General features: G+C 34.9%; 1 protein-coding gene across 5 annotated transcripts in view; it reads left to right on the top strand.

The window, feature by feature from the left end:
* The window catches only part of FCHO2 (FCH and mu domain containing endocytic adaptor 2), a 79,438-nt gene that overhangs the window by 38,415 nt on the left and 14,590 nt on the right, over positions 1-26,433 (top strand). For 2 of the 5 annotated variants that reach the window (XM_015848831.2, XM_015848835.2), the window contains exons 9-19: positions 4,021-4,065; positions 5,853-5,925; positions 9,306-9,330; positions 15,638-15,692; positions 17,800-17,978; positions 18,413-18,427; positions 18,859-18,883; positions 19,636-19,678; positions 20,288-20,382; positions 23,584-24,084; positions 26,302-26,405. In XM_015848831.2, coding sequence (XP_015704317.1) covers positions 4,021-4,065; positions 5,853-5,925; positions 9,306-9,330; positions 15,638-15,692; positions 17,800-17,978; positions 18,413-18,427; positions 18,859-18,883; positions 19,636-19,678; positions 20,288-20,382; positions 23,584-24,084; positions 26,302-26,405 — 1,160 coding nt within the window. The remainder of the gene's footprint in view (positions 1-4,020; positions 4,066-5,852; positions 5,926-9,305; positions 9,331-15,637; positions 15,693-17,799; positions 17,979-18,412; positions 18,428-18,858; positions 18,884-19,635; positions 19,679-20,287; positions 20,383-23,583; positions 24,085-26,301; positions 26,406-26,433) is intronic. The other 3 variants (XM_015848832.2, XM_015848834.2, XM_015848833.2) reach the window with 3 other exon arrangements.

The following is a 26,433-nucleotide window of genomic DNA, read 5'->3' as shown; positions in this document are numbered from 1 at the left end:
CATCTGCTCATGAGAAACTCCCAGCTATATTCTGGACTACCAAAAGCTCGTCACAGCTATTCTGTTTTCTAAATTGGCTCAACATAGAGTACCACATAAAATGTCTATTTCTGAAATGTTATTTTGGTTTAAAAATACCACACCCCAGGCAAAGTGTGCTCTTTACAACAGGCATATAGGGAACAGAACTGCTGAGAGATCTGAAGTTACAGAACAAAACTTGAGAAAATTCAGAGCTACTGCAGAATTCAGTATTCTGCTTAAGAAAGCAAAATGTGGGAATTTGCCCTTGCTTGCTTTGCTATAACCAAGTAGTACAACATGGCAGGGGCAGGTTAAATACAAATTAATAGAAAATAGAAAAATTCTTCCTTGGATACTGGAAGAAAAATATAACCCTAATTTCTTAGTCTGTGGATTCATTAGTGATAGCCATGAGTGCTGTAAACTTATGACATTCCAAAAAATGAAGAGCTATACAGGAATTTGCATTGGGTAGAAAAAAGTAAGTTAGGATTAAATGTTTCTTTAGAACTCTAGCTGTTTCACACAGTCTGTTGTGAGAGAAAGCTTTTCTCATTATTTATATTTTACTTTCTAGCAATAAAGCGACTAGTGGATGCAGGGAAAGGAAGGAGCATGTGGAGAGAAGGGATTTCTGTATTAACTACACATCCTGAGTGACCATAAAGCCAATTGGTATCATTAGGAAGAAAGTACATTTAATATCTCCATTCATGAGTAGTAAGCCCTGCTTGCTGAAATTTGTTGCACTTTTATCTCACTATGGTCTGTAACAGTTCTTAAGTAACAAGAAATATTTCAAATCAAAGAAGAACACATTTTTGAAAGACTGACATGAATTAGGGGAGGTACTTCAGTACTGAACACAAGTATCTCTTAGAATTAAGACCTTAAACTGAAATGAAAATATACCTTCAAAGACAAACATGTATAACTTTGATGTGTTTTAACACTCAATGTATTGATCTTTGTTTTCTGCTTGTGTTGAAGTGAAAATGAAAGATATCTGAAATAAGGATGAGAAACTGCAGAAATTTGGAATATTTCTGTATTTTAATCATTCATTTGGAAGTCTTAACAGGATCAGTGTTAGTAACTGGGACAGGTAATTCTGAAAAGGTTTTAGTATTGTTTTCCTCTCAAAATATGTTTAAGACTCTGTTGATTACAATTTTTCCTTCTGTTTTTGTTTTGCCAAAGAGTGCTTGTGGTAGGCTTAGCTTTTGTACTTTCTCATGGCCAAATGTAATATGTATAGAAGAAACAGTTGAATCTCTAGCAAATTGGTGGAAAATGTACTGTCTGTAGCTCTGAAGAAGAAATGAATTTGTTCTTCAGCTTCTATGTTTTATACTATATTTCTGCATTTCTTTTTCGACATGTTTTGAACAGTATAGCTAATATAAAATGCTGGTGACATCATTATAGATATGTGGATGTCTGCAGTTCTCTGAATCTGTGTTTCTTCCTTTTTTGTTGCTTTGCTTTGTGAAGAATACAGATGTGCTGATTTATGCGACACACTGACTTTGCTGTACTGTGAATTTAAGAGCAAAGGATGAGTGATTGGAAGAGCAGCCTAAAATGTCCACATGCTTACAATATAGAGTAGAATGAGAGATCTGTTCGGCATTTGCATTTTGTCTGTCATACTGAATAATTAGACTTGCATTTGAAGTTTTTCTTTAATTTAAATTTAATTTAAGAGCAGTTAGAGCAGTTTAAGACTGACATTTGAAATTGACCTTTTGATATTCTGCTTTCAGAAGCTTCATTTGGAGGCTCAGTAACTACATTATGATAAAAATGGGATATGAATGATACTAGACATTTGTGCTAAAGGTGGTTCTACACTTTCTTTTTTTTTAACTATCAAGGAAAAAAAATGCAGATGTAGTGATCATTACAATAAATGCAGATATCTGTGAGATTTCAAATTATGTACCTGGCAGATTTAAGCTAATATGTCTACAATAACTCAATTTGTTTATCATTACTGGGTGTGGAGTTACATCATCAGTTTCTCAACTGTCTTTATTTATGTTTGATATAAGCATAACTTTTTTGTGTGTGAGAAGTGTTATCAAAATGAACTATTTATACTGATATGAATGCAATTTTACACTTCAAGAGTTAAATATGCATTTTAGGGGTTACATTACAAATATAGTCATTTAAGGTAATTAACCACACAAATCAAGTGCAAATAAATAAGCAGGAGAGGGAGAACACTGGAAAGTGCCTGCATCTCTTATTTTATGTGTGAACATCTGAAAATTGCATAGCCTTTGGCTTTTTAATAGGTGTTCTGGAATAGTATTAATTTCATTAAAAAGATAAATCAGATTTACTGTCACATTTGTTTAGGATTAGGACTGAAAACAGTTTCTGTATATAAAGTTAACACAATTACTTTATTTCCAGTCCTTTTTATCAAAATTTTCAAGATTTCAGCCTCCCTTGCAGAGCTGAAATGTGTAAGTTGCTCCAAAAGTAATGCCTAATATTTGATTCCACGAAGAACTGCAACAGATACAAAGATCACAATAACACTTCTATAGCAAATTCTCAGCTACAAAACAGTGTTTTTCAAGCATGCTGCACTTGAAAACGTCTGTGCCACTGCCAGACTGCACCATGCTCTGCCTCACTGTCCTCACATTCACTGTTTGATCTCCACAAATGTTCAGCAAATGTCAATGAATATCAGTGGGTGCTTTTTTTTCCACATGGAGGAATTCAGTGACACACCTTTGCTTCCTATAAGTTTCCATGTCAGGCACCATTCCGTCACAGAGCCCTTCTGCTACCATCTGTCACACAGTAAAAGCATGTAATGGAACACTGGTGGGAAGGTATCCACCTCTGATATCACCCAACAATATCATAAAACAGGAGGCACTACTTTCGGAGCAGCAGTGGTAAATTGAAGTAGAAGAGAGGCCAAAAATGAAAGATCTGCTGGCTTACAGAATAGGAAGCACATTGTTCTATAATGCATGTACCTGTAAACTTATGTGTACTCCCCGAAAATGTGAAGATGAGCATTGTGTCATACTGTTACGGTGCTTAGTGTTGTTTTCACTTCTGTGGCTGCAGTTGCAGCCTGCTCTTTCAACATGGCCAAGGCCCCTATTCTTATTGTTATTTGCTTTCTTAACACTTGCTCAAGTGCTGGTGGGATTCTTTCTAACTCCCCACCAGCATCTTTTTGAAATCCACTGCTTTTCTGCCAGCTCAGTTTCCTGTTGGGTCTTTGTTGGAGCTAAACAAATTCTAGGCTTAACTTGACTGAAGGAATGAGTGTTGAAATTGACCTTTGCAATGACGTCTTGTGTCAGATGTAACAAGACGTTATAACCGAGGAAACAGGAAATTATATAAATAAGAACTTATTTAGATACTGTTCTTAAACAGTACTGATTTTATTTTGTTTTGTCTTGCTCAGTCTTTATGATTTCTTTGAAGTTCTTGCCTTTTTTGTTGCTGTGTTTTAAGGTTCTCTACATCCCTTCTAATTGTCCAAGTAATTGGCCATGAAGAAGAAGCAGAGGAAATAAGTTAGGAAGAATGTGGATCTCAATATCAGGACTATAGCTATCCTTTTTTCTTTTTTGACTTTGTGTGCATAGCTCTTCTTCTATTAAAAGAGAATAAATCTAAAGCTTTATATTGATACTATGCTGCAGATACAGTTTGGACTGAGTTTCACCTGGTTTTAATAACATAGGGTATTAAATTATATTTAAATTATATTTGGTCAGCGTGCATTAGAGTTATAATTTTTCACTGTGAAGGAGTAAAAATATTTAATGGTATGCCTTATGTGTAAGATTTTATCAACTGTTTCACCATTGACTGTGCCATTGTGGTTTTCTTTTGCCATTTAAAATTTTAAATAGATTACCTAATGTTTTCAGGAAATATTAGCAGTGTTTGACTTTCACTTGGAATTAAATTTAATCTAATGTTTATTTTTATTCTAATTTATTTAAGGTCCTATTGAATTTGAGGAATGTAATACATCCAGTGCAGTTGAAGGTGAGTTATTGTAGCAGTTATTTGCAGTACATAGTACCTGAAACTGAGGAGCAAATAGGGAGTAGCTTGTGAATGTATTTAACTTAAAAGTATATTAGCAGACTAAGAAACAGTTGTTATTTTGAAAAGCAAATTTAAGAGAAAATAAGACCTACAGTAATTGTTTATAAGCCTAATTCACCGTTGTCAGAGGATTTTATTGTTTATTATAAATGTACTTTTGCTGAGACCTTATGTTTTGAGAGGTTTGGATTTGGTTCAGTTATGTCTGTGTAACTTAATTTATGAGTGTCAAAATATGGCCCAGGCTATTTCCATTGTTGCTATGTTGGTTGTACCAATTTTAATGCAATGTTATGGTCACAAAGGCTTCCTTTGTTGGTGTAACTTATTTTACTTAGGGAATTGTTTAAAGTGGTTAAGAACTGTTTTGTTTGCATACACTATGTATTTAGTTTTGGAACAGCGGAGCTGACAGAATAGCTGTACTGGCCAACAGTTCTCAAGTTGCCAAGGCTGCAGCTGAGACTTAAAGCTTTTTCTTGACTGCAGTAATGGGGAGATCCCTGTTAAGAAACCATGCCTGTATTCTATTTGTTGTTGTTTTGGTCTGGATATGAATGTCAGACTAGCACTTTAAAATAATTTTGGAGCTATTTGTACGCCTGTGAAAACAGAAGATACAGCAAAGTTTACAACTACCTGATTTCAGAAATTTTTAATTATTTCACCTGGAAAATTTCCAGGAGTGGAAAGATGCCTTATGTGCTGTGTATGTAAGTCACTCTAAAAGTAACGCCTCCTATTTATTGCCATGGAAACTACATCAGATACGAATCACTCAACAACACTATTTCATAGAGCAAATTCTCAGCTACAAAACACTTTTTCAAGAGTCACCCCCATTAGCTACACATTTTCACCACTGATGAAACACCACTGATGAACGTGAGCTTGTGAGCTACACTTCTTAACATCTGTACCAGGGTAGGTAACACACTGTAGCTACTGTAAGAATACACCATGCATTGCCTCCCATGTCCTCACATTCACTATTTGGTCTCCAGAAATATTCAGCAAGTGTCAGTGAATGTCAGTGGGTTCAACCTCTACTGACAAACCACCATATGTATTTGATATCATGGGACAACATCATTAAATAGGGGGCCTTAGGGAAAAGAAGACAGGAGGAGAGTCATAACTCCAGACTCAGTAGTGGCTACAGCACTGGAAAAATCATGAAGTCAGCATAAGCAGGAAAGCCAAGTGATGTTCACTTCTTTATGGGCCAAAGATCCTACTTCTTAGGAGAATCAATGGCTGATAGAGACAGATTTGGCTTCTCATCCTAGTGCTATTCTGTCCATGATTCTGATCCGTTGCTGTTCAGCTGGAGGAATAGCTCCTGCTGAGTTTCTGTGTGCAGACTCCCTTTGTTCATAACTAGAAGTGCTTCAATCTTTTGTAAAAGAGTTAATGGTCTAGCATACTGAACACTGAGAATTGTACGTACACTGCAAATCAGTTTTGTAATGACTCACATTAGTAATGTGTAGTTTTAACTGTATTTTATTTTTTTTATTGGTGTGTCACTTAGCAGCACACTGGAATGATATTACAGATATTTTGTGTTTGTTTTGCTTGGTACTATTTCCATTGCTATCTGTTTGTATCAAACATTATATCAGTGTTTAGAAGGTATTGATATTGGTAAGCACCAGTGTTTGGAGGTGCTAGACATACACTCAACTCTTTGTTCTCTAAAAGATAAATGTTCTGTTTTGCAGGGATAAAACCAAGGAAGAGGAAGCCGTTTGGTTTATCAGGAATAATGAAAAAGGAAAAAGATACTGAATCTGTGTAAGTGTATTTCAGCTTAAAGTTTTGTTTTTTATGAAAACTTGTGCAAGTGTGGATGTGAGCTGATGCCTAGTGGAAATTTGTGTTATAACATGTTTAGAAGATTGCTGACAATAGGAAAATGTCATAGCTGTTTGTGATTTTTGTAGCTATTTAAGCTTTTCAGGAAATAATTTTTTAAGATAGTGCTGAGTGCCTAAGATCAGATTTTTTACACATATGAAGTGCCTTATAGATATTTTTCTTTTTGCGTTTAATTTTAACAGTTATATACTTCTGAGCCATATTTTTTCTTTTTGCTGTGAAGATGCAGTTAAGGATCCAGGCTGTCACATGTTTTAAGTCATTCCTCTATATTTCCATTCTGTGATTTAGTCCTCCTCCTGCTCTCTCTTCAGTATTTTCATATGCTGAAATAAATGCTGAGATAAATGTATAAAATATGATTTTGGTCAGCAAAAGATTAAGAATACAGTTGCACAGTATGAGTTTTTTGGTGATGATTTAGTTTAGAATGCTTAAACTAGAATGTTATAAATATTTGATGATTTTAGTTTTTTTAAGTTTCTTTGTACATATTTTAGAAATTGCAGTCTTTGTAAAGAGTGATTTACTACACATTTTTGAGATGCTACACTTGCAACTGTGAGCAGCATTATGCTCATTCATTTGCTTTTTGTTCCTTGCATTAACTTAACTAGAAAGTTGTATGATTCTTCATATTGAGTTTTGAAGACTGCTATTTCTTTGGGTTTTGTACTTTTCCTGTTCCAACAAGAACAAAAATTGCTACTAAATGGGTTATTTCACAAGCTGATCGCTTGTTGTGTATGTCATTAACTTGCTTGCAAACCAAGTATCTCCTTCCATTCATTCTTTACCAGATAATGAGTTTAACCTGCCTCCAGGAAAATTTAAGGGTCAGAGTAACTTTTCTGGAGTGAGTAAAGGCCAGGAAGCTCCAGATTTATTCATCTCAGTTGTATCCTTGACCCATAACAGAAAGAAATTTTCTTGTTCAGATTGCTAGTATAAAAGCTACCTTTTCCCAGATACATTATACTTAATATTGAAAAAATAGTATGTTTGTCTCTTTCTGGAAGAATTTCTGGTTTTCATTACATAGGGATGTCATTGGACAACTAAAATCTGAAATGGAAAAATATGTTGCCTTACTTGCAACAATTTGAAGTTAAACTTGATTTCTATTATAGTTTTTGTTTCTATTTTTACTCACAATGCAAAAATGAACAGATGCTGAGGTTAGTAAGAAAGAAGTATACCTGCATGATACTGACCTACTATATAACACATGGCATCGATTTTTACAAAGATCCTTGCATTAATCCCTATTTTATCATATTACATATTTAGAACATCATGTGTTTGAATATTTGGTTATATAGTTATAGAAGATCCATTATGTTCTTCAGTAAAATATTTTAATAGTCATTTATCATCTCTTTATTGCTTGTCTAAATTTTGCTTGATTTCCTCTTCAGCTGATGATCTGCATGACAGAACTCTGTATAAGAAAATTTTCTGCACAAAGAGGTCAAGACCTTTCCTAATGTCATATTAAATTGCACTGGCAGCTTGTTTAGCTTGTGTAGAGCTCCAAACCTATAATAAGTAACTCAAGGTTTCTAGGCTTCTCAGTTTATCAGTATTGTGAGGAGTTTATCAGTCTCTGAAGAATTGACACCCAAACTGGGCATTGTACCTGTCAGTATTTTTGCACAGGTAAATGTCATACTTATTACATTTTTCTGTGTTATTCATTATTTGTTTGAATTAGTTATTAGCTAGAATCCTTAGATTCCCACAAGAAGTCCTCATTTTCTGAAATATATTACATTGTAGTCAAAGCATGATCTGGTCCTTTAATCTTAAAAGGCCATGCATCTAGTAGCGTAAAACTATATCCATCTAAAACCTGATGTCTTTGCTTTTCACCTCATCAGCACTGAGAATCTTTTGGTTACTTTGTCTCTTTAGGCTGCAGAATAGCTTTTAAAATAGCGTTTTCTGTTACTCCTGTTTCAGCTTAACCAGTAGGGGGAGATCAGACATAGGACGATTAGACTCACACAAGTTTTCTTTTGTGCTCGGCCATTCAGGAAAAAAATAGAATCCTTCATTTCACTGTCAGTACCATAACAGGCTGCACTGAATAGATTTGCTACATTAATCAGCTGTACAGCATTTAAAATTCCAACTTCAGATATCCATGTTGAATATAATGATCTAAATCTAAATGTAAAACTTAGTTAAGTAAGTTGCTTAGTTGAGTAAAGCTTGTCGTGTAGTATACATACCATAACTGTAGTGTAACATGCATCATTTCCAAAGCTGGAATTTATTTGCCTGAATCTGTTGTTAACATTGATTATTGCATTAATGTGGCATGATTTTGGGTAAGCTTTATGTGCATGTTTTTTGCTGACAAGCATCTAAAGCAATAACAACAACAAAAATAAGCTGTGTTTTGCATCTTTGTTCCCATGCTCTGTGGCATGTCTGCTTGTTTTGCTAGTTTTGGTTTCTCTGCTTTCCTTAAGTAGATTGTCTGTTTTTTTTTCTTTTTAATTTGACTGCATCAAAATGTTGTTTTTCAATTGCATTTGCATTTACAGTGTTATTTGTCAAGTTGCAGATTAGAAAGGGCCTGTATACTCCTGAAGTATTACCACGTACTTTAAATGTAATTCCTTCTCTTTCTGCATTCATTGGTTACTGCTTTAATCCAAGTTAGTGCAGAGGATCATAACATACACAAATAATGTTTTTGTAAATCACTTCATTCCTATCAAACACTTTTTCAAAGTGTTTTTTAAGATGCATTTTATTTTTTCCAACATTTTCTTGTGCTTGACCATAACTGTGCTTAACAAACATGAACTAGGAATGAAATTCCCAAGGAGAAAATATCTGAATTCCTTCAGGAATAGTGTTAATGCTTTGAGAGCTGGTTATTGTACGAAATGTTTCATTAGGGTTGGTGACTTTTACTTACTGCACACATAATCTGCAGAGGCCTGACTATTTTGAGTGTATTCATCTAAAATACGATGTGGAATTCCTGATTCTTTGTGTCTTCACTGTGATGTGAGTTTGGTTTTTCAGTATTTATTGTGAGTTTTTCTTCTGTGGAGTTTTCAGCATAAATTTTTAGGGTTTTTTTGTCTGTTTGTTTATTCTCATCCAGTCATATGTAGATAATATAGTGAAAATTTTAACAGACTTGGTGAGGCAAATGAATCAAAATCAATGTTCCAAATTAATTGAAAGTATTAAAAGAAGGAAGTTCTGGGACAGTATGAATAAAACCATCTATGTGTTGTGTAATTTTACCTTATCTTTATTTATTTTTTTTACAGGGAGTGTCCAGATGCAGACTCAGTTGTAAGTAGACTTATTTCTAACATAAATGTGTGTGCTAACATATCAGGCATGGCAATGTAATGGAACATGGTTTACATACAGGCCCTGCTAAGTGTTATTTATGTGATAGAGGATTTACTATTTCACCAACGTAATTGAAGTTTTACTTTCACTCAGAACATAATCTTTCACAGTACATAAAGATGTTCATCTTTAATACGTTTATATTTCCATCCATTTCAGGTTTTAAACAGGATGTTTTTACAACGATGATTTGCTACTTTATTTTGCAAATTAGTGGCTTGAACTGCTTGTCTAATAGATTCTGAGTTAAAGGTTTGGTGTGTTTTCATGAGGATCCAATTTTGCATCGTCATATTCCTCTGCATTATCACTATCTCCCTGAACAACCCTTCTGAAATTAATGCAGTTCTGCTTGACTGCTTACAGTGGAGTATAGCAGTGTAGTTTTTAAAATATTGCCTTAAGCATAGTATTTCTAGATGCAATTTTTTCATGCTCTGGCTCTCAGCATCACAATTTTTTTATTTGATTTTTTAAAATAAAAATAAGTAGTAATTGCAAATGTTAACACTTTTTATTTACTTAATAAAGCCTTTTGTTTCTATTGAAACATGTAGGTTGTCTTGAATTATATGTCATGGAGATAGGAGCTTCCTGTAGCTATGGTAGGAAGTAATTTACAGAATTGTTTAAGTTTAACTCTCCAGATTCACCTGTTGTAGAAATTTATTTCTTGAGTATGGTGTCTGTAGATTTTGGTACCTAGTAGAAAACTTCCTTTTGAGTAATTTAGTTTTTTAAAATAATCTACTCAGACCTTTTTTCTAAATAAGGAAAGGTTAATTTTGCTATGTAATATAAATGTCTATGAAGAGCTTTGTAAGCATCATATGAGACAGTTGTTTCGTCCTATACAAAGTCATCTTGGATTCAACCAAACATTTTTTTCTTGAGTACATTTAAAGCTAAGTAAATTTAGAATTATCCCCATAATTATTAGGCTTTTCAGGGAAATAATGTCTTTTGACAGTTTGGGTTGAGTCACTGGAGTGAAACACAACTGGGTTTGACTTGCAGTGTTTATTTTCTTCCTTACTTATTTTGGTCTCCACATTTTCAGAAGATAATCAACGCTACTGTAAATTAATCTGACATTCTTTCTGGCTTCATGAGGAAGACCACTGCAATCATTTAAGTTAATTGTTATATTTAAGTACAATTATTTTTTAAAATTAACTCTCATAGCATTTAACAAGGCTAACAGTTTCATAGCCTTCTCTTTTTTCTAATTCATAGGGTTGTTTTTTTTCATGCATTTAGAGTTCAAAATTTGATCTGTCGTTTCTTCTTGCTTTTTACAAGCAGCAGTATTACTCAAACTGGTAGAATGTTTTAGTAGCAAAATCTATTACTGTTGTGGAAAATGATGCAATGTGCTATAGATGAGATCCATTTCACCCCTTGCAATCAAGTTTTCCCCAGAGTGGTTTAATGCTTAGAGCTGGTATCCTCATTTAGAAAATCACATTTCACTCATTTTTCTCTTTTTCTTGTCTTTTACCTTTAGGTAAGCTATCCTTTCTGTTTCGTTTTTCAAACTTAAAAGCAGTTGCTGCTGAGATATATTGATATCTCAGTGTGGATTTTTTTGTGTACATCTTTGAAACGGATTATGAATGTAAGAAAATTGGGCTTGGAATAGTATTACTGAAAAAAGAAAATAAGCTGTTGTTATTTTTTATCCAATTGCTAGAAAATACTAAGGGTGACTTCTCAGAAAATTCAACTTACTTAAGGTGCCCCTTAATTATGATTAAGATTGTGACTTTCATCTTTGGTCACTCAGTAAAATCTCAATGTTTGGTTTTTTTTTATCAACGTTATCATTTCTAAAGGTGGCATCTGTTAATTTGTCAAGAATTTTAATTGTTTTTCTCTTTAGAGGAAGGTTTGTAGGAGGTAACCATGCTGCAATTACTTATTATTATACACACTGCGCTACATACATTGCATTTTTAGAAATCAAAGATCCAATAAGAACTGATTTAAATACTTGATCTACCAGTCCTACATGATACTGTGGATCTTTGAACATATGTTAAGTAGTCAGTTCCATCTGGCTCTTCTCATTACTCCAAAATTAATAATGCAGATTAAAAACTCCTGCGTTGCTATGTGTCAGTCTACACATGTAACTCCCATAAAGTTCTCCCTTGATAATTAAGAAAGTAGAAAGCTAACAGCATATATACAAGAAAGTGATAACAGCTGAAGTTTGGTTGTGTATATCTGTTCACTACCTACCTAGTTGCTACATGGGCTGAACTAATTGTCTTGTTTCCAGTAGGTCTGACATGTTCTTAGGTCCACAGGAAGTTAAAAGCTCTAGCAGAATTTTTCTTCTGGTAAAGCGTTACAAGATTTTACTTGTATCCATTAAGGTCTGAGTTTTGATTGCAGACCTTCCCCCATTTGGAATATGGGCAAGATCTCTCTCTTCTACTTCACTGCCTTTTTTTTTTTGTGTGTGTGTGAAAACAGTAGTAATGCAATTATCTTTGAGTCCTCTGTTCTGTCAAATCCATTTGAAATTGTCCAGTAAGTTCAAAAGTAATTACGAAGGGAATCACAAATGCAGAGAATGTAATGTTGGACCTTTTTATTATATAGGAAACTATAGTGAAAACAAATACACTGAGGCATCCAAAAGTTTTCATTAATCTCATATCTATAATACAATTCAAATTATATAGATTTATGGACTTTTTATTGCCAAGATATGGCTGGATTTGGAAATATCATACTCTTAATCTGTGTAGAATAAGTGTAATCTTAATTATATTTATTCTTTTATTTTCAGTCTTTTTCTGTACTTACATTTTGTAATGAGTAGTTCTGACCTATTCTGAATAGCTGCTGCTATTACAGGATATGAGCCCTTCTAACCACAGTGCAGGTGGAACACTCCAGATACCTTGTTTTTCTTTTTACGTCCCTGTCAGTGGAACAAAATGACTGGCTACTTCTTCCTTGGGTTTTTGTGTGTGTATGTGCTATTAGGTATCCTGAAGAGAGGAGGAGAATGTAATCAAAACCTCTGTACTTTGGGGTGTACCAAGGTCCAATTTGCATCTCAGATTTATTTAAATTGGAGAGGCTCCTTTGACTTCTCTTTCAGGCTACAAGCTTCAACTGCTTACTTTGAGTTTTCTCCACCTAAATGTGCAGGAGGAAGTCAGTCTTCTTCAGTAAAATGACAGAGAATTCATCTGGCAAAAAAGGAAGTAGTAAACTGTTCAGCTCAGTGGTAATTTGATGCATACTTTGAGGAAGATGAGATAAGAAGCTCTCATAACTACTGTAGATATTCAAGGAGAGAAAAAAGGCAGAAGTATTACTGAAGATCAGTTAAGATACTTTGGTTTTTGGCCCAGTGACTGACCTATGAGTAGTGCTGATGATGATGATGGAGGGACAAAGGAAGTAGATAGATTGCAGAATACTACAAATGTTCTTCTCTTCTACTTCCTATCTACCTAGGAGAAATCAATAATGTGGTAACAGTTTGGTTTCTCCCATTGTTTTTAGGTTATATGTGGGATTTATAATTTATATATAATATATATAATATTTTATATATTATAATTTACATGTTAATATATAATAATATAAGAATTTATATTAATAAATATAAGTAAATAATTATACAAAGTATTAAGTGAAACTCTGAAAATGAGTTTTGACAGTAGAATTCTAAGCCCTTGTGCTTCTTGTATATGTAGTTTTACTTTGTTATTTATTGTGTCCTTTTGGTATATTTCTTCAAAACAAAATTCAGCCCAGAAAGTTCATGAAACTTACTAGGGCCAAGAGAAAGTTATAAATGTAGTTTTTATACATGCATATACATGTATTAGTATGTATATGTGTGCATGTATGTATACATATACTTGAAACTATATATTACCTGAATCAGTAATGTGTTGTATCACATCTCAGACATCCAGGATTCAAGTTATGCACACCAGCTATGTGCTGGAGTTGCTGATAAACAGTTGTTACAAATATTTTTGCTAAATCAGAAGTAGTGAAGGCAAAAATACTAAGAAATCGAAGACTTCTAAGAGCATAAAGTACCTTTGACAAACGCAATTTATTTTAGAGAATGGATTAAAATAGTGCAATGAGAACATTTTCTGTAAACTGAGGGGTTTTTTTTTCTTCCCAGTTTTAAACCAAAGCAGGCATATTTTCCAGCTCTGTTGTTTGTGCTGTATTTCCCCAGTAATAATATCTTTTACATATATGTCCAGGCTGGAAGGAAAACTAAATGTTGTACTTTTGTAGTTTTTCAATTCATCTTAACCATGAATTATCCTGATCTATTGAAAATTGACTATTATGCCAACTAAAGTCATTTCAGAGTTTGGAAGTTGCAGTAGAAACATGCAAGAACCCTCTAGCTATATGTTTTTGTTCTGTTTACTTGGATGTCAGGTTTCATTAGTGTTTTTTGGCATATAAACAAGGTCGGCCTGAGGTCAAGCGTAGCTAAGAACCCAGATTTAAGCAAGTAGAGCTAAGGTACTGGACCGTGTGATCCTACTCTTATTACATTTTTTTCTCCAGTTCTTTTTCTTCTTCTTCTTCTTCTTTTTTTCTTTTTTTTTCTTTTTTTTTTTTTTTTTTTTTTTTTTTTTTTTTTTTTTTTTTTTTTTTTTTTTTTTTTTTTACATCAAGTAGTGGTGAAGGCCACGTCTTCAAAGTTTAAAGAAATTGCATCTAAATGTACTGTATTTAATGGTATGAGTTTATACATTTTTACTGTCTTTAGTTTGATATGCCTTCTAATTATCACCTACCTTGAACAGCATCGTGTTTCTTAATCTTTTTTGGCAAAAAGTTTGATCTTTATTTAAGTTCACTCCATTTAATTCACAATTGCTAAGGTCAGAAGGATATACAAAGGAGAATCTCTCAGTAAAATATGACACCCCATTTGTGATTTCTAAAGAAGAACAGCAATTTTATGCTTATCTAAATCATTCAAGCTGAATATGTCTTTAAACCTGAGCTGAAATTTTAGGTTCACTGGCTATTTGCTAGCTCACTCAAAGTTTCTAGCGTAAGTTATCTTCTTATATCTCATGACTTACTTCAGAAAGATATATTTTAGTCATCATGTATATTTCACTTTCATTCAGACTGCCTCCCCCTACCTGTTTTCAAATACAATACAGATAAACTGTTGGTACATTAGAATAAACGTCTTTTTCTTTTAAATATGAATCTTCTTGTTTTTGTTTAAACATTTGGAACTGGTGCAATCAGTACGTGTTAAAGATGTCTGGGTTCTGTTTTATTATTATTATATTATATTATTATATTATTTATATAATAATCTTAGCTGTGGCATCTCACTTCACAAAGTCCTTCATTGTCTTTTCATTTATTCTTGTTTTGAATGGCATAATTAGCCAAATACAAAAGTATATCGATCTACATGCAATGTACACAAGCATGGCCTTTTTTCTCCCACATTATTAACATTAAGATTATTGTATTAGGAACTTGTTTCTCTTTGTTTCAAAGCACTTTTACAAAACAAGGTCCTTCGCTAGGCATTCTAAATGATTTTTATTGTGATTTGCTCAATTTACATTTAATTACCTGCAAAATCTGAAGAACGAAAGTTGCTGGTTGTTCAGTAGCTTTTAAAGTCCAGGACAGTGCTGGAGGTGTATTTTAAGTTTCATCCACGCATTTTACTTAATGTAGATTGCTTTTGCTGAAGCACCAGTACAGTCTTGCTGGCTCTTCAAGGGGGATAAAATTTGCAAGCTATACAGCTTATATATATAATGTACAACCTGGGGTGCTTTTACTCACATACTGAGGCTTTGACTAGTACTTAGTAAATAGTATGTTCCTGCATCAACAGAGCTTTACTGGTTTATCTGAAGGAATTAGAATTAGAAACTGGGAAAATATTTGGAGCAGAAAGAATTGTGGGGTACCTAACATACTTCTGTTGTTTTCTGGCCTTTTTGGTAGCATACCTGTAAAAGCAGATGATTAAAACTCACAGGAAATGGGTTTTCACAGGAAATGTGGAAATTGTTTTGTTACATTTTCTAGTTTTGATCTATAAAGAATAACTTGGGATAACTGCAATAATCAATGTTGAATAGTGATTAATTAGCCATCATAATCAAATTTTAATTTGTCAGTTTTGTGAGATCCAGTTGAATGTAAGAATTTTTTTTCTAATTTGTCAATGCCATTTTTTTGTTGTTGCTTTTAGAACATTCCTGACGTAGACGATGAAGGATACAGCATTAAGCCAGAAACCACACAGGATATCCTTTTCACTATTACTGTGCTAATGTATTTGGTCTTGTAGCTGTTTTCTGAAGGGGGAGAATACTGCTTAAACAGTTAAGCAGAGTAAGATGTCATTGTACTTGCGTTTCAAATTTGCATCCTTCTGTTCACAGTTTCTGCAAACTATGTAGAATTTTGTCAGCCTCGATTCTGTATGTGTGTGTAAATGTTAACATTTAAATCTGATGTATTAGGAATGGCAAAAGGATGATCTTTGTCTAAAGACAGCAAAGATGTGAACAAAAACTTTAAGGTAGCCATGCAGATCTTTCTCTGTGAAAAGCTTTCAGAGAGTTCATAAAGTAGAACTGTCTTAAGCGTGATGAACAGTTATCCATTCTATATCTACATCCTCCACACAGCCTTATAACATCGTTAGAAAGATGAGTGCCAATAGTCCAGAACTAGAACTTCTATTTGTTATTGAAGTTATTTTACCAAACACAGCTTTTATTGTTTGTTCTTGATTGTTGTGCTAAGTAGATAATGTTTTTGCCGTGAGTCATTTTTTATGGAAGCTCGTGATTTTTTTCTAATCTTTCTCTTAAGAAAAAGATTTTTTCCTCTTTCTCTCAGCAGAAGCAGGCTGTGCTCAGGACCTGAGATCTGGCTTGTGATAGATCTAAGCAAGCCCTTAGCAAAATCACTAGTTTTTAGGAATGTATTCTGCTTTTCTGGGGAGAGACTAGAAAAAAAGGTAAATTTGCACTTGCATTTACCTTAAATAGTAGATTTTTTAAATTATTTTTATTTTTTGAGTGGAAAGCGCCTTTAAAAGTGAGTCAATCCTTCAAAGCTTCTGTGCTCTCATCAACTTTGCAGAATATTCTTCTGTTGCCCCAGGGAAGCTTGCTTTGCTGGTAAAAACAGTTATATTGTTTCTTATTTACAAAACCAATATAAAAGTGAAAGACTATTATCCAGTTCTAGGGGGGATGTTACTTTATGTTTTATATATAGTTATGAAGTGGAGACGGGAGTGAATAACGTTCATTCTTAGTAAATGATTCACCCAGACGTTCTTTTCTGCATTATCCTTTCTGTCATGAGGAAATGGAAAAGTCTATACATCTAGTGACAAAGCTCAGTGATTTGCAATCCTTGTCTGCTAGGCTATACCACAGCTTCAAAAAATCTTGGCCAGGTTCAGGAAGTCATCAGTTTTCTTCTTTTCTTTCCAATAGCATCCAAGGATGGTTATTTATTCTGCATATGGGAACTCTTAAGATGATTTGTTGTCAATCGGGCTTTGTAAGGCCAGTCTTAAGTGCTGAAAAAACTTTCATGAAATGACCTTTCATTTCACGGCATTCACATCTCAACTGATCTCTGCCTATAACTATTTAATAGAATTCAGTGGTCATCCTGTGCCACTTTACAAGAGCCGTGTGCAACAGCCCGATAGGTAGGAAATGAATCTTGAAACTCAGGACCTTTCAAAACAAAGCAATTTACTAAAATTACTTATATTTAAAATTATGTTTTTCCAGATCTGATTGATTTTTGAGAGTGGGTAGACTAAGATGGAGATATCTGAATATTGCTTCACCAGATCTCAGGGAATCTTTCAGTCCAAACGGATTTGGGATGCCTTTAGGGTTTAGAGTTTTGACATTTGTCAGGGAATGCTTTGAAGAGATTTCATTCAAATGGCTGACTTCTTTCAAAGTGAAAATCATGGAAGCAATATATAGGCTACGTGTTCTACACCCAGATGGCAAGAAACTTTTTGTGATAAGAGTACAAGAAATCTTTTATTTTGTTTCTTGTAAAAATAAGTGCATTTTTAAGAATTAGAATAGACCTTTCAGAGCTTTTGCCCAGTGGAGTTTATATGCATTTGAAGAACCGTATAAAGAACCACTGCTACATATATTTTGCTTGTTTTGAAGGCTGAGTTGTCATTGTGATTCCTTTGTAGGCTGATGGTAGTGTTTCATTTACTGGACAGCCTTCTGTGTAACTGGCATCCTGTGAAACTGCAGAAATGGCAGGCTGTGATGCTCCTGCATCCTCTGCAGTTATGCTTGGCAGAGGTACCACGGACACTCCATTGTCATTTCCACCTTAACTGAGAAAAACATATCAAAGAGAACCATTTCTATTCATCCAGTGATTCTGACTCTGAAGATGATGAACCCAGGAGGTTCCATATAGAAATAAAGCCTGTACAGCCAAATAATAGCTCTCAATACACTATGCCTTCATTGGATGAATTAAAAGTTTCTATAGGAAACATTGCTCTTTCTGCAGCAACATCTGTAAGTAGTTTTGTTCTTTGTATTTTTAATGAAGAAGAATAAAAGTCATAAAGATTCTTTACTGTAAATATTCAATTTACTGCCCAGAATTTATTCTGTTCACTCTTTTCATTGCAGAGTAAGTTTCCCTTAGTGCACTTTATTGCAATATAAAATAAGTCTCCCTTAGATTTTAACTTCCCTTTAACTCTTGGGAATGCTCAGACTTTTAAAACTAGTTATATAGTATGGATATATGCAATTAGTAAGGTGCAGCTTTACTGCGTGCATTCTGCCTAATCACAGAGTAATGCCTTATATTAAGCTGTAGTACTACAGAATTAATCTAGTGCAATATTTAGATCAGGATTATGGTGGCTTTGATTCAGGAAGATACTTTACATAACATCAAAATACTAATGGTGATTTTTCTATTTTTCCTCATGTTTTGAAAGCAGAGACACAGTCATGTAAGTACAAAATGGCTTTTTATTCATCTTTTTTATCTAAAATCAATTGAGCACAAATACTAGGTGTGAGAGTTAATGAGAAGAGCTTATGAATGTGGGGTTTTTTTATCCGTCAGATGTACAGTGTGATGTGAAAACTGTTTAACCTTACTGACATAGACTGCAAAGTGGTTTAGTAATAGTGCTGACATTATCAGCTCAGCAGATGTCTTTCCTGTCTTTTCTTGTCCCATTGGGTGGGTGTGCATTGGTTCTGTCACAGCTCAGGTTCTGTTTTTCTATAAGCTCTGGAATGTTTTACCTGGCATTGAAAGCAAAACCCCTCATAGAAAGTTGAGTGGAAATAAGAACCCTGAGACTATTAAGCATTCTATTTGGTAATTGTTTTAAAAAAAATAATTTAAAAAAAAATGTTTTTTCTTCTGTTTCAGGCACAAATGAATCGAAATTCATCCAGTAAGTGTGACTGTTCAAATTCTAGTCTGTTTACGTTAGTTTTTCGACATAGCCTAAAAATAGATTTTTTTTATTGTTTAAGAAATAAACATACTCAGTATTTTAAGTAGGAAAATATTTATCTTGTCAATTCTGGATACCTTTTTGATATTTTCCCTCAAAAAAACTACTCACAGTCAATTCAAAGGACAAAATCTGGTCAAAATTTTAAAGCAGCTGGAAACCTCCATAGATCTCTTCCTTTTCTGTACTTAACTGTTCCCTGTGCTGGGAGTCAGATGAAACTGTCTGTGACTGTGATGAAGAACAAGAGTCAAATGGAGATTATTTTTGTGTAAGTTCATGGAGCCCTTCCACCATCTTGAGTATGATCCACAAAGTTGCAAAGTACTCTGTTTTAAAATCAAAAATACAAAAAATGACCATGAAGGCAGAGTGTATGAGTGTAAAGGTTGTTTGGGGTTTTTTCAGTGAGAAAACAAGCCAGAATTGCTGAAGAATAAAATTGATGTAAGCAGTGTAATTTGAGAAAGAAATTCAAGTGATCTATACTTCCTCCCAAAATACATTGCTCCGTATAGTCCCCTTCCTTCAGAAGGTATCTCAGGAGCATGTGAATTTACAATATCTGAAATAATATTTTTCCCCTTTCTGTTTTAATAATTCATAATTAGCTTTGAACATGAAGCAAAAATGTTTATGTTTTAACATGCTGTAGCTTTGGTCATACAACTCTGTTGTCCTTTGCTTAGGTGAGGAATTAACAAAATCAAAGCTTTCAGCTCCAACAAATGAGTAAGTTCAACTTTTTAAATTATGTCAAATTAAGTTTGGGGAGGTGGGGGAGATTTGGTCTTATTTTGCTCCAGTACTCAGAAAGTCACTGGAATTTTCAGATGACTGCTATTTTAAACATCTCTTGTATTATAAGAATTAAAGAGTAATAATATAACACTGAAGATTTCTGTTTACTTCCTTTTTCCTTTTGAATGCATTTTCTTCTTTGCGGTGTCTTGGTATTTAAAATTACATGAAATTTAATGCTTTTCTTGCTTAGTTTCCATTACATAGTGTTCCACTGCGAAGTGCTTAAGATCACAACCTCAGAATTTGGACAGTTTATACATTGTTTATGTACATATCTGCTGAAACAAATCAGTTTGTAGATGTATGTCTTGCTGAGAGTTCATACTAGCATGACATATTTCCATACATATAGTTGCACCGAAGAAATAAAGGTGTCACTTCAGATAGTTTAATTGTATGTAAACTAGTTTTACAATTTGTACGTGCGTTTACTTCTAGATGCAAAGAGTAACAAATATCAAAGATGAACTATCAGTGCTGTAATTTGATTGTTATGATTGCCTTTGATGTGTATTCCAATTGTAACTCTTACTATAGAAAGGGGAACAGTGACCTTCTGGCATGGGATCCACTGTTCAGCAGTTCTATTGAATCTTCCTCTTCAGCCTCCTTGGCTTCCTCATCCTCCTCAGGTAAGATATTTGATAGTAGGGAAGTGTTTTCTGCATATTCTTTGGGATGTTCTGTGGTTATTTCTTTAGTAGTTGCATGTGTTTAAATCATTAAAATGAAAGAATTTTTAAAGTGGTATCCCATGTTATGAATAATACTGGAGGTATGATATATTGAGCTTCCAAGCTTGGGAGCAAACAGGGAGGGCGAACACAAGAAACCTCTGGAAAATTCTGTTTTGCTTTTGTTTTTTTCTCTCCTCATCCTTTCCAAAATTGGTCATTTGTGCTGAAGGAATAATACCAACAACTTCTTTTGCTGGTAGGGCTGAAAGACAAAATGGAGGTTGTTGCAGCAACTATGAGCTAAGCTGAGCATCCATTTTGAACAGGAATAGATTTCTTCTTTCTAGATAAGGCTGCTGGACTATTTAGTACAAAGCCTCCATAACACTTCACAGTGAAGGGCCAGTTTTCTGTATGAATTCATGATTCTGTTATGAGAGTCGCATGGATCTATGTACAAGGTTTCATGGCCACAGAACCCCAAGCCCTGTCACCACCACCAGTTTTGCAGTCATTTTCTGACCTCTTTTATTACTGCCCTTCTGATGCTCTTTCCCCTCACTGGTGAAATTGAGTAGAAGGCAACCTAAGCCCCATGCTGTTGACTGCTGCTCCCAGTGAGAGCTCTCTATTCAGTGCTGATGCTATGAATTAGAAGTCTCATGTATGCTTCACATGGAAGAACAGAGGGGCTAGTAGTCACAAGATTCAGCAGTCCCTGCATAATATCCTAGATTCAGGCTCCCAGCAGGAAGCAAACCTATCTAGTTGATAGCTTGAGTTGAGTTTGTCCTATATAGCAGGGAGTCAACCCTTATAGTGACTTGACTGGTCAAGAGTTGTAGGCTCTCTTAGGAGACGCAGGAGCTTTCCTTTTAGTGCCTGAAGTCTCCAGCTTCTGTCATTTCCCTCTGATGTTACATGCTCGTTTCCTCTTGTTACTCCTCCACTTGGTGGCATAGCTTCTTCAAGTCAGCCAACAACTATCCTGCAGGACAGGTGATCATCTGTCCAGGAGTTAGACAGAGACCTACACACTGCCTGTAGTCTGGGACTTGAGGTGGCCACATCTACAGACTGAAGCTTTGTTTGTGGTTAGCTGATTTTTTGCTACTCATGGGTTGGAGAGTAAAGCAGATTAGAAAAAGTTGATACAGTCCCTCCTGTCAGCAGAACTGTGGAGAGAACAGCCTCTGGCTGATGAGCAGTGACAGATCATTGGGATCAGTAGCCAGACTTCAGGGGGAGTCTGCACATGGCCTCGCACCTCCTAAAAGTGGCTCATGTGCAAATCCCTATATTTGATTGAAACTGGTGGAACGTAGTGCCTTGTGGGCAAAAGTAAATCTTAGATATGCAAGTCAATTTTAGATATGAGAAATATCTAAATATCTGAATATTTTGCCTTCGTAATATTTCTCTGCTAAATAATTATTAAAAGGATTGTTGTTCTAGGAATTTACTAAGCTGTTTACATTTGTGAAGTGATCCGTGCTGTTAAGTAGAAAGAAAGCGTACTAAAATATATCAAAGTAGTAATACATTTTGAATTAATTTTTTTTTTACTGAGTTGCAGTAGTTCGAATTGTTGTTTACGCTATGTTAGCTTCTCATGCTCATTAACCTGCAGCTTTTGAAAGTACACAACTTTGATCTTATTCTCTTTTGAAACCTATAGGACTCGGTGCTTTATTTCTGAGTTGAATGTTGATATAAATAATGCTTCTGTTGAAAGGTTTTGACAGTTTCAATCCAAAACTTAAATTGCTTAAATATACAATAAATTGCTTGCTTTATGTACAAAGTTTGATCTAGCACGTCCCATAGATACTTCTGTCTTTTTCGCGTTAAAGCATTTCTTAGGATACTGCTTCATAACTCTGTGTTAATCATTGAACACCTAAACCACTGTGGTATTTTTGCAGGCTGTGGTTTATGCAGCATAGAAGTAAACTTTGGTCATCCACGAATAATCCTGTTTTATTAGACATTTAAGCTAGCTTTGTTATCTTGAACAAACACAACATACATTTTTAGTGATCTACTGATAGTTTATAAATGCTTTTTTATTTATCTTCCCCATTCTTAATGGCATTTTATAAATAACAGGCATTTTATAAATAATCCTGCACATTTCCCCATAGTTTTGGTATGGGATTTACAGTTGCATTTCAAAGGCTTTGAATGATATTTTAAGTACCGAAGTACATAAAATACATTAAAAATGTCAGAAAGAGAAAGCTGTGTTAAGTGTCTGTCTTGTCTTAGATAATGTACTTGTTCATGACAGAAAGAAAACTTTAGAGACCTGTGCTTCTAATGTGAACTTATAAATTTATTGCTCTCTTTTTAATTCTCTGTGTCAATCTGCTGTTGCTCTTAGCTTTGCCACTCTGCAAGACGTTAGAGAGTTGACTAACTGCATTTGCTGCTTCTGTTGTCATCTACTCCAACAGGCAACAGCCAAGTTCAGGGAAAACTAGTGGGAGACTCTCATTTTCTGACAAGTTGAAGAATCTGGGATGAGAGAAAATAAACTGGGGTAGATGATGACTCATGCAAACTGTGACTCACTAAAAATGAGTTTATACAAACAGAGAAATAAGAAGCAGGAACTCATAACTTAAGTGTCATCATCACTGAACAGCCATTTATATTGGGCCATTACAGGTGTGGGTAAGAGCATAAATGTTTGGAGGGAACGTAGAAGAGTAGATTTGAATAAGTTGTTTTGAAAGAAGTTGAAAGGAAAAAGCTGTTGAAAGGAAGTAAAAATGGATTAGGATACCAGAAAGGAAAATCAAAGGACATGAGGAAGTTAAACTCAACATGATAGAGAGGAAATTAGAGAATAAACAAAATCGTGAAAATTTGAGACTTAAGGGGAAAGGAAAACCATAAATTACTTCTTGACTTGCATAAGGAATGGAGAGTGACGTGGCTGACAGTATGAACAAAGCCAATATGATATATGGCTGTTTTGTTTTTCTTTTTTATTTGTAAGTGGTGTGATTTTTATCCTAATATAGCAATTATTTTTCATGCTGGCCAGTAATCATGCAAAGGATATTGATATTGAGTACATCTTTTAAGTCTGGATTTATATTTTATCATTTCAGTATTCCATCTTGTTTCAATTCTTACCTTTTCCTTCAGCTACTCTAAGAGAGCACAGTAGGAAATCCTCCTCATCTACCAATGACTTTCCTGGATGTAGAGTGTCTCAGTCTTTGCTTGGACTCCAGACAGATTCTGGGTCTGGAAGCCCATCCTCACCAGACTTCATAATTAGCACTTCGTGCAAATCTGGTGTAGAAGCACCATCAGGGAGTATCAGTACTTTATCCTCTGGTTCGTGGTCTCAGAGTCAGTGGATTTCCTTCGCTGATGAACTTTTTACAATTAGAGACACAAGCACAGACAAGAAGGAGCAACAGAGATTACATTTTAAAACTGAAAATGCCTGCCTTGCCTCTTCTGCTTTGCTTGGGAATTCTTCCAACCGCTGTGCTTCTGAGGATCAGAGTGACCTTTCAAATAATGCTATATGCCATGAACAATTATTCATTGAAGAAACTGGCACTGAAATGTCTCCTACATCATCTTCAGCACATCTGGACTATAGTTTAGTGTCTCCTTGTGTTCGTTCAAACAAGGGTATGGCAAGCATGCATTGTGTACTTCTCTTTGCTAATAACTGACCCCAAAAAGCAAGCTTTGGACTGATTTTTCATTTCAGCATTCTAGCTTACCTAATATTAAAATTAACTTCTTAACTTAGAATGTACTAAATTGCTTGTTAGCACCAATTTCATCGAAACTTAGGACTGAAATAAAAATTCAGCTTGACATAAGAAGAAAAATCAATTTATTTAACTGTAAAGGCACTTCTTTTTCTTAACTACATGTGGCTTAGCTTTTCTGGAAATACACATGAGCTTTTCTGGAATGTCAGAGAGCAATGAAGTCTCAAAGATTAACTGCTTGATCTTGCATAAACAGTTCCATTCTTAAACAGACGTATTTTGAACCTGCTTTCTATAGATCAGGTTAAATTAATTAAATTTGACTGAGAACAGTTCCTTCCTTAACACCCAGTATTTTAAGGAGTGTATCATATTAGAATAATGCTACATATTGGAAGAGCAAATCAACAAGCATTTGAGCAAATGTACCATGATTTGCTGAATACCTGTGATACTGAAGAAGATTTGCTGTTGTTTAGCATATACCTGGGCATACGATGGATGTAGTCAGTACTGGCCAGATTTCTTCCCAAGTCAGCAATGGAGCTCCCTTACCTCAGTGAGGGCAGAGTTATGCTGGGCGCCTGAAAAATAAAAATTGCATAACTTTAACTTAATCTTAACATGACCTTACTTAATCAAAAAAGAACTATCCAGAGTAATTTCACAGCATCGTGGTATGGCTTGTATTGAAAAGGGCATTAAAAATCACCAAGTGTCAACTCCCTCCCTTAGACTTGTTTGCTACTCACCAGCTCAGACTGCTCAGGGCCCCATCCAGCCTGTCCCTTGAATTCCTCCAGGGCATCCACATCTTCTCTGGGCAGTCTGTGTCAGTGCCTCACCACCCTTTCATGAGACACTTCCCCTGACATCTAATCTCAATTCCCCTCTTATACTTTAAAACCATTTCCCCTTGTCCTATCACTGTCTACCCATGTAAAAAGTTTTCTAAGTTCGCCTCATGTACTACAAGGCCACAGTGAGGTCTCCCCAGGGCCACCTTTTCTCCAGGCTGAATAAGCCCAGCTCCCTCAGTCTGTCTTCAGAGAAGTGAACCTCTCCAACAGTTCCACATCATTCTTGTGCTGGGGGCCCCAGTACCAGACACAGTACTCCAGATGGGGCCTAGTGAGGGCAGAGTAGAGAAGGATAATCACCTCCCTCTCCTTGCTAGCCACTCTTCTGATGGAGTTCCAGGCTGCAGGTACACGCTGATGATTCATACCCAGCTGTTAGTCCATGGACCCCCAAGTCCTCTGCAGGACTGCTTTCAAGGAGTTCTCCCAGTCTGTACACATCTGGGATAGCTCCAATCTAAACACAGCACCTTGCATTCTTTTGAGGGAGCTGATAAGATACTCAGCAACTATAACTATATATTAGGGTTTCTATTTTGAAGTTATGGCGTACTCATTGGATGGCATTTAACCTTTATTTTCAAATACAGTTCTCTTCAGAAATGTGACTGTATAAAAGTGGCATCTTTATACTGCTGCCATCATCTGCTGGTTATGCCTAGTAGATTTAGAAGGACATGGGGGCAGTATCTTGTATTGCTTTTAAGATCTGTCAGGTGTGCTAAAGGAGACAATAAAGAGCTACTGTGTTCTTCAATCAACAGAGTTATTTGCTGAATTATTTGTGTTAAATTGGCATTTACCTACTGAAATCAGTGGAAATTCAGAAGGCGTGATTTGATATTAACAGTTTTGCTGTTATCAACCAGGACCAAATGTGAATTTCCACTGAATTTTTCATTTATGGTAAGACACAAAAGATTGCTCTATATTCTGAATCTGTATAGAATATACAAAAAAAAATTAAAAAATTAAAAAAATAAAGAACTCAGTTAAAAGCATTTTTTGCATACAGATCTCTGAGATTAATTGTTAGAAAATAGAGAGCAATGAGAAATACTATGATGCCATTTTTAGAGTCACTTTTCAGAGTATTTCATGGCCCCTTTAAAATAATTTTTGATTTGTGGTGGATCTTACAAAAAAGAACTGTAAAACAGGAACTTTTAATAAAGACATAACTTCAGATGTTTTTATTCAGTTGAGTACCTATTTATGTTCACTGTGACCTTTCTAATTTTGATTTTCTTACATTTGTTTTCTTTCAGCAAGACCCACAACTCCTCTTACTGTAGGCACCATTGTACCCCCTCCAAGGCCTGCTTCAAGAGCAAAACTGTCTACAGCGAAACTTAGTGGAATTAATGAAATAGTATGTATTGATTTGTTAAAACATTCTT

The sequence above is a fragment of the Coturnix japonica genome, chromosome Z (assembly GCF_001577835.2).
Source record: "Coturnix japonica isolate 7356 chromosome Z, Coturnix japonica 2.1, whole genome shotgun sequence".
In the NCBI taxonomy this organism is placed as follows: Eukaryota; Metazoa; Chordata; class Aves; order Galliformes; family Phasianidae; genus Coturnix; species Coturnix japonica.
This window is presented reverse-complemented; position numbering and strand designations above follow the sequence as displayed.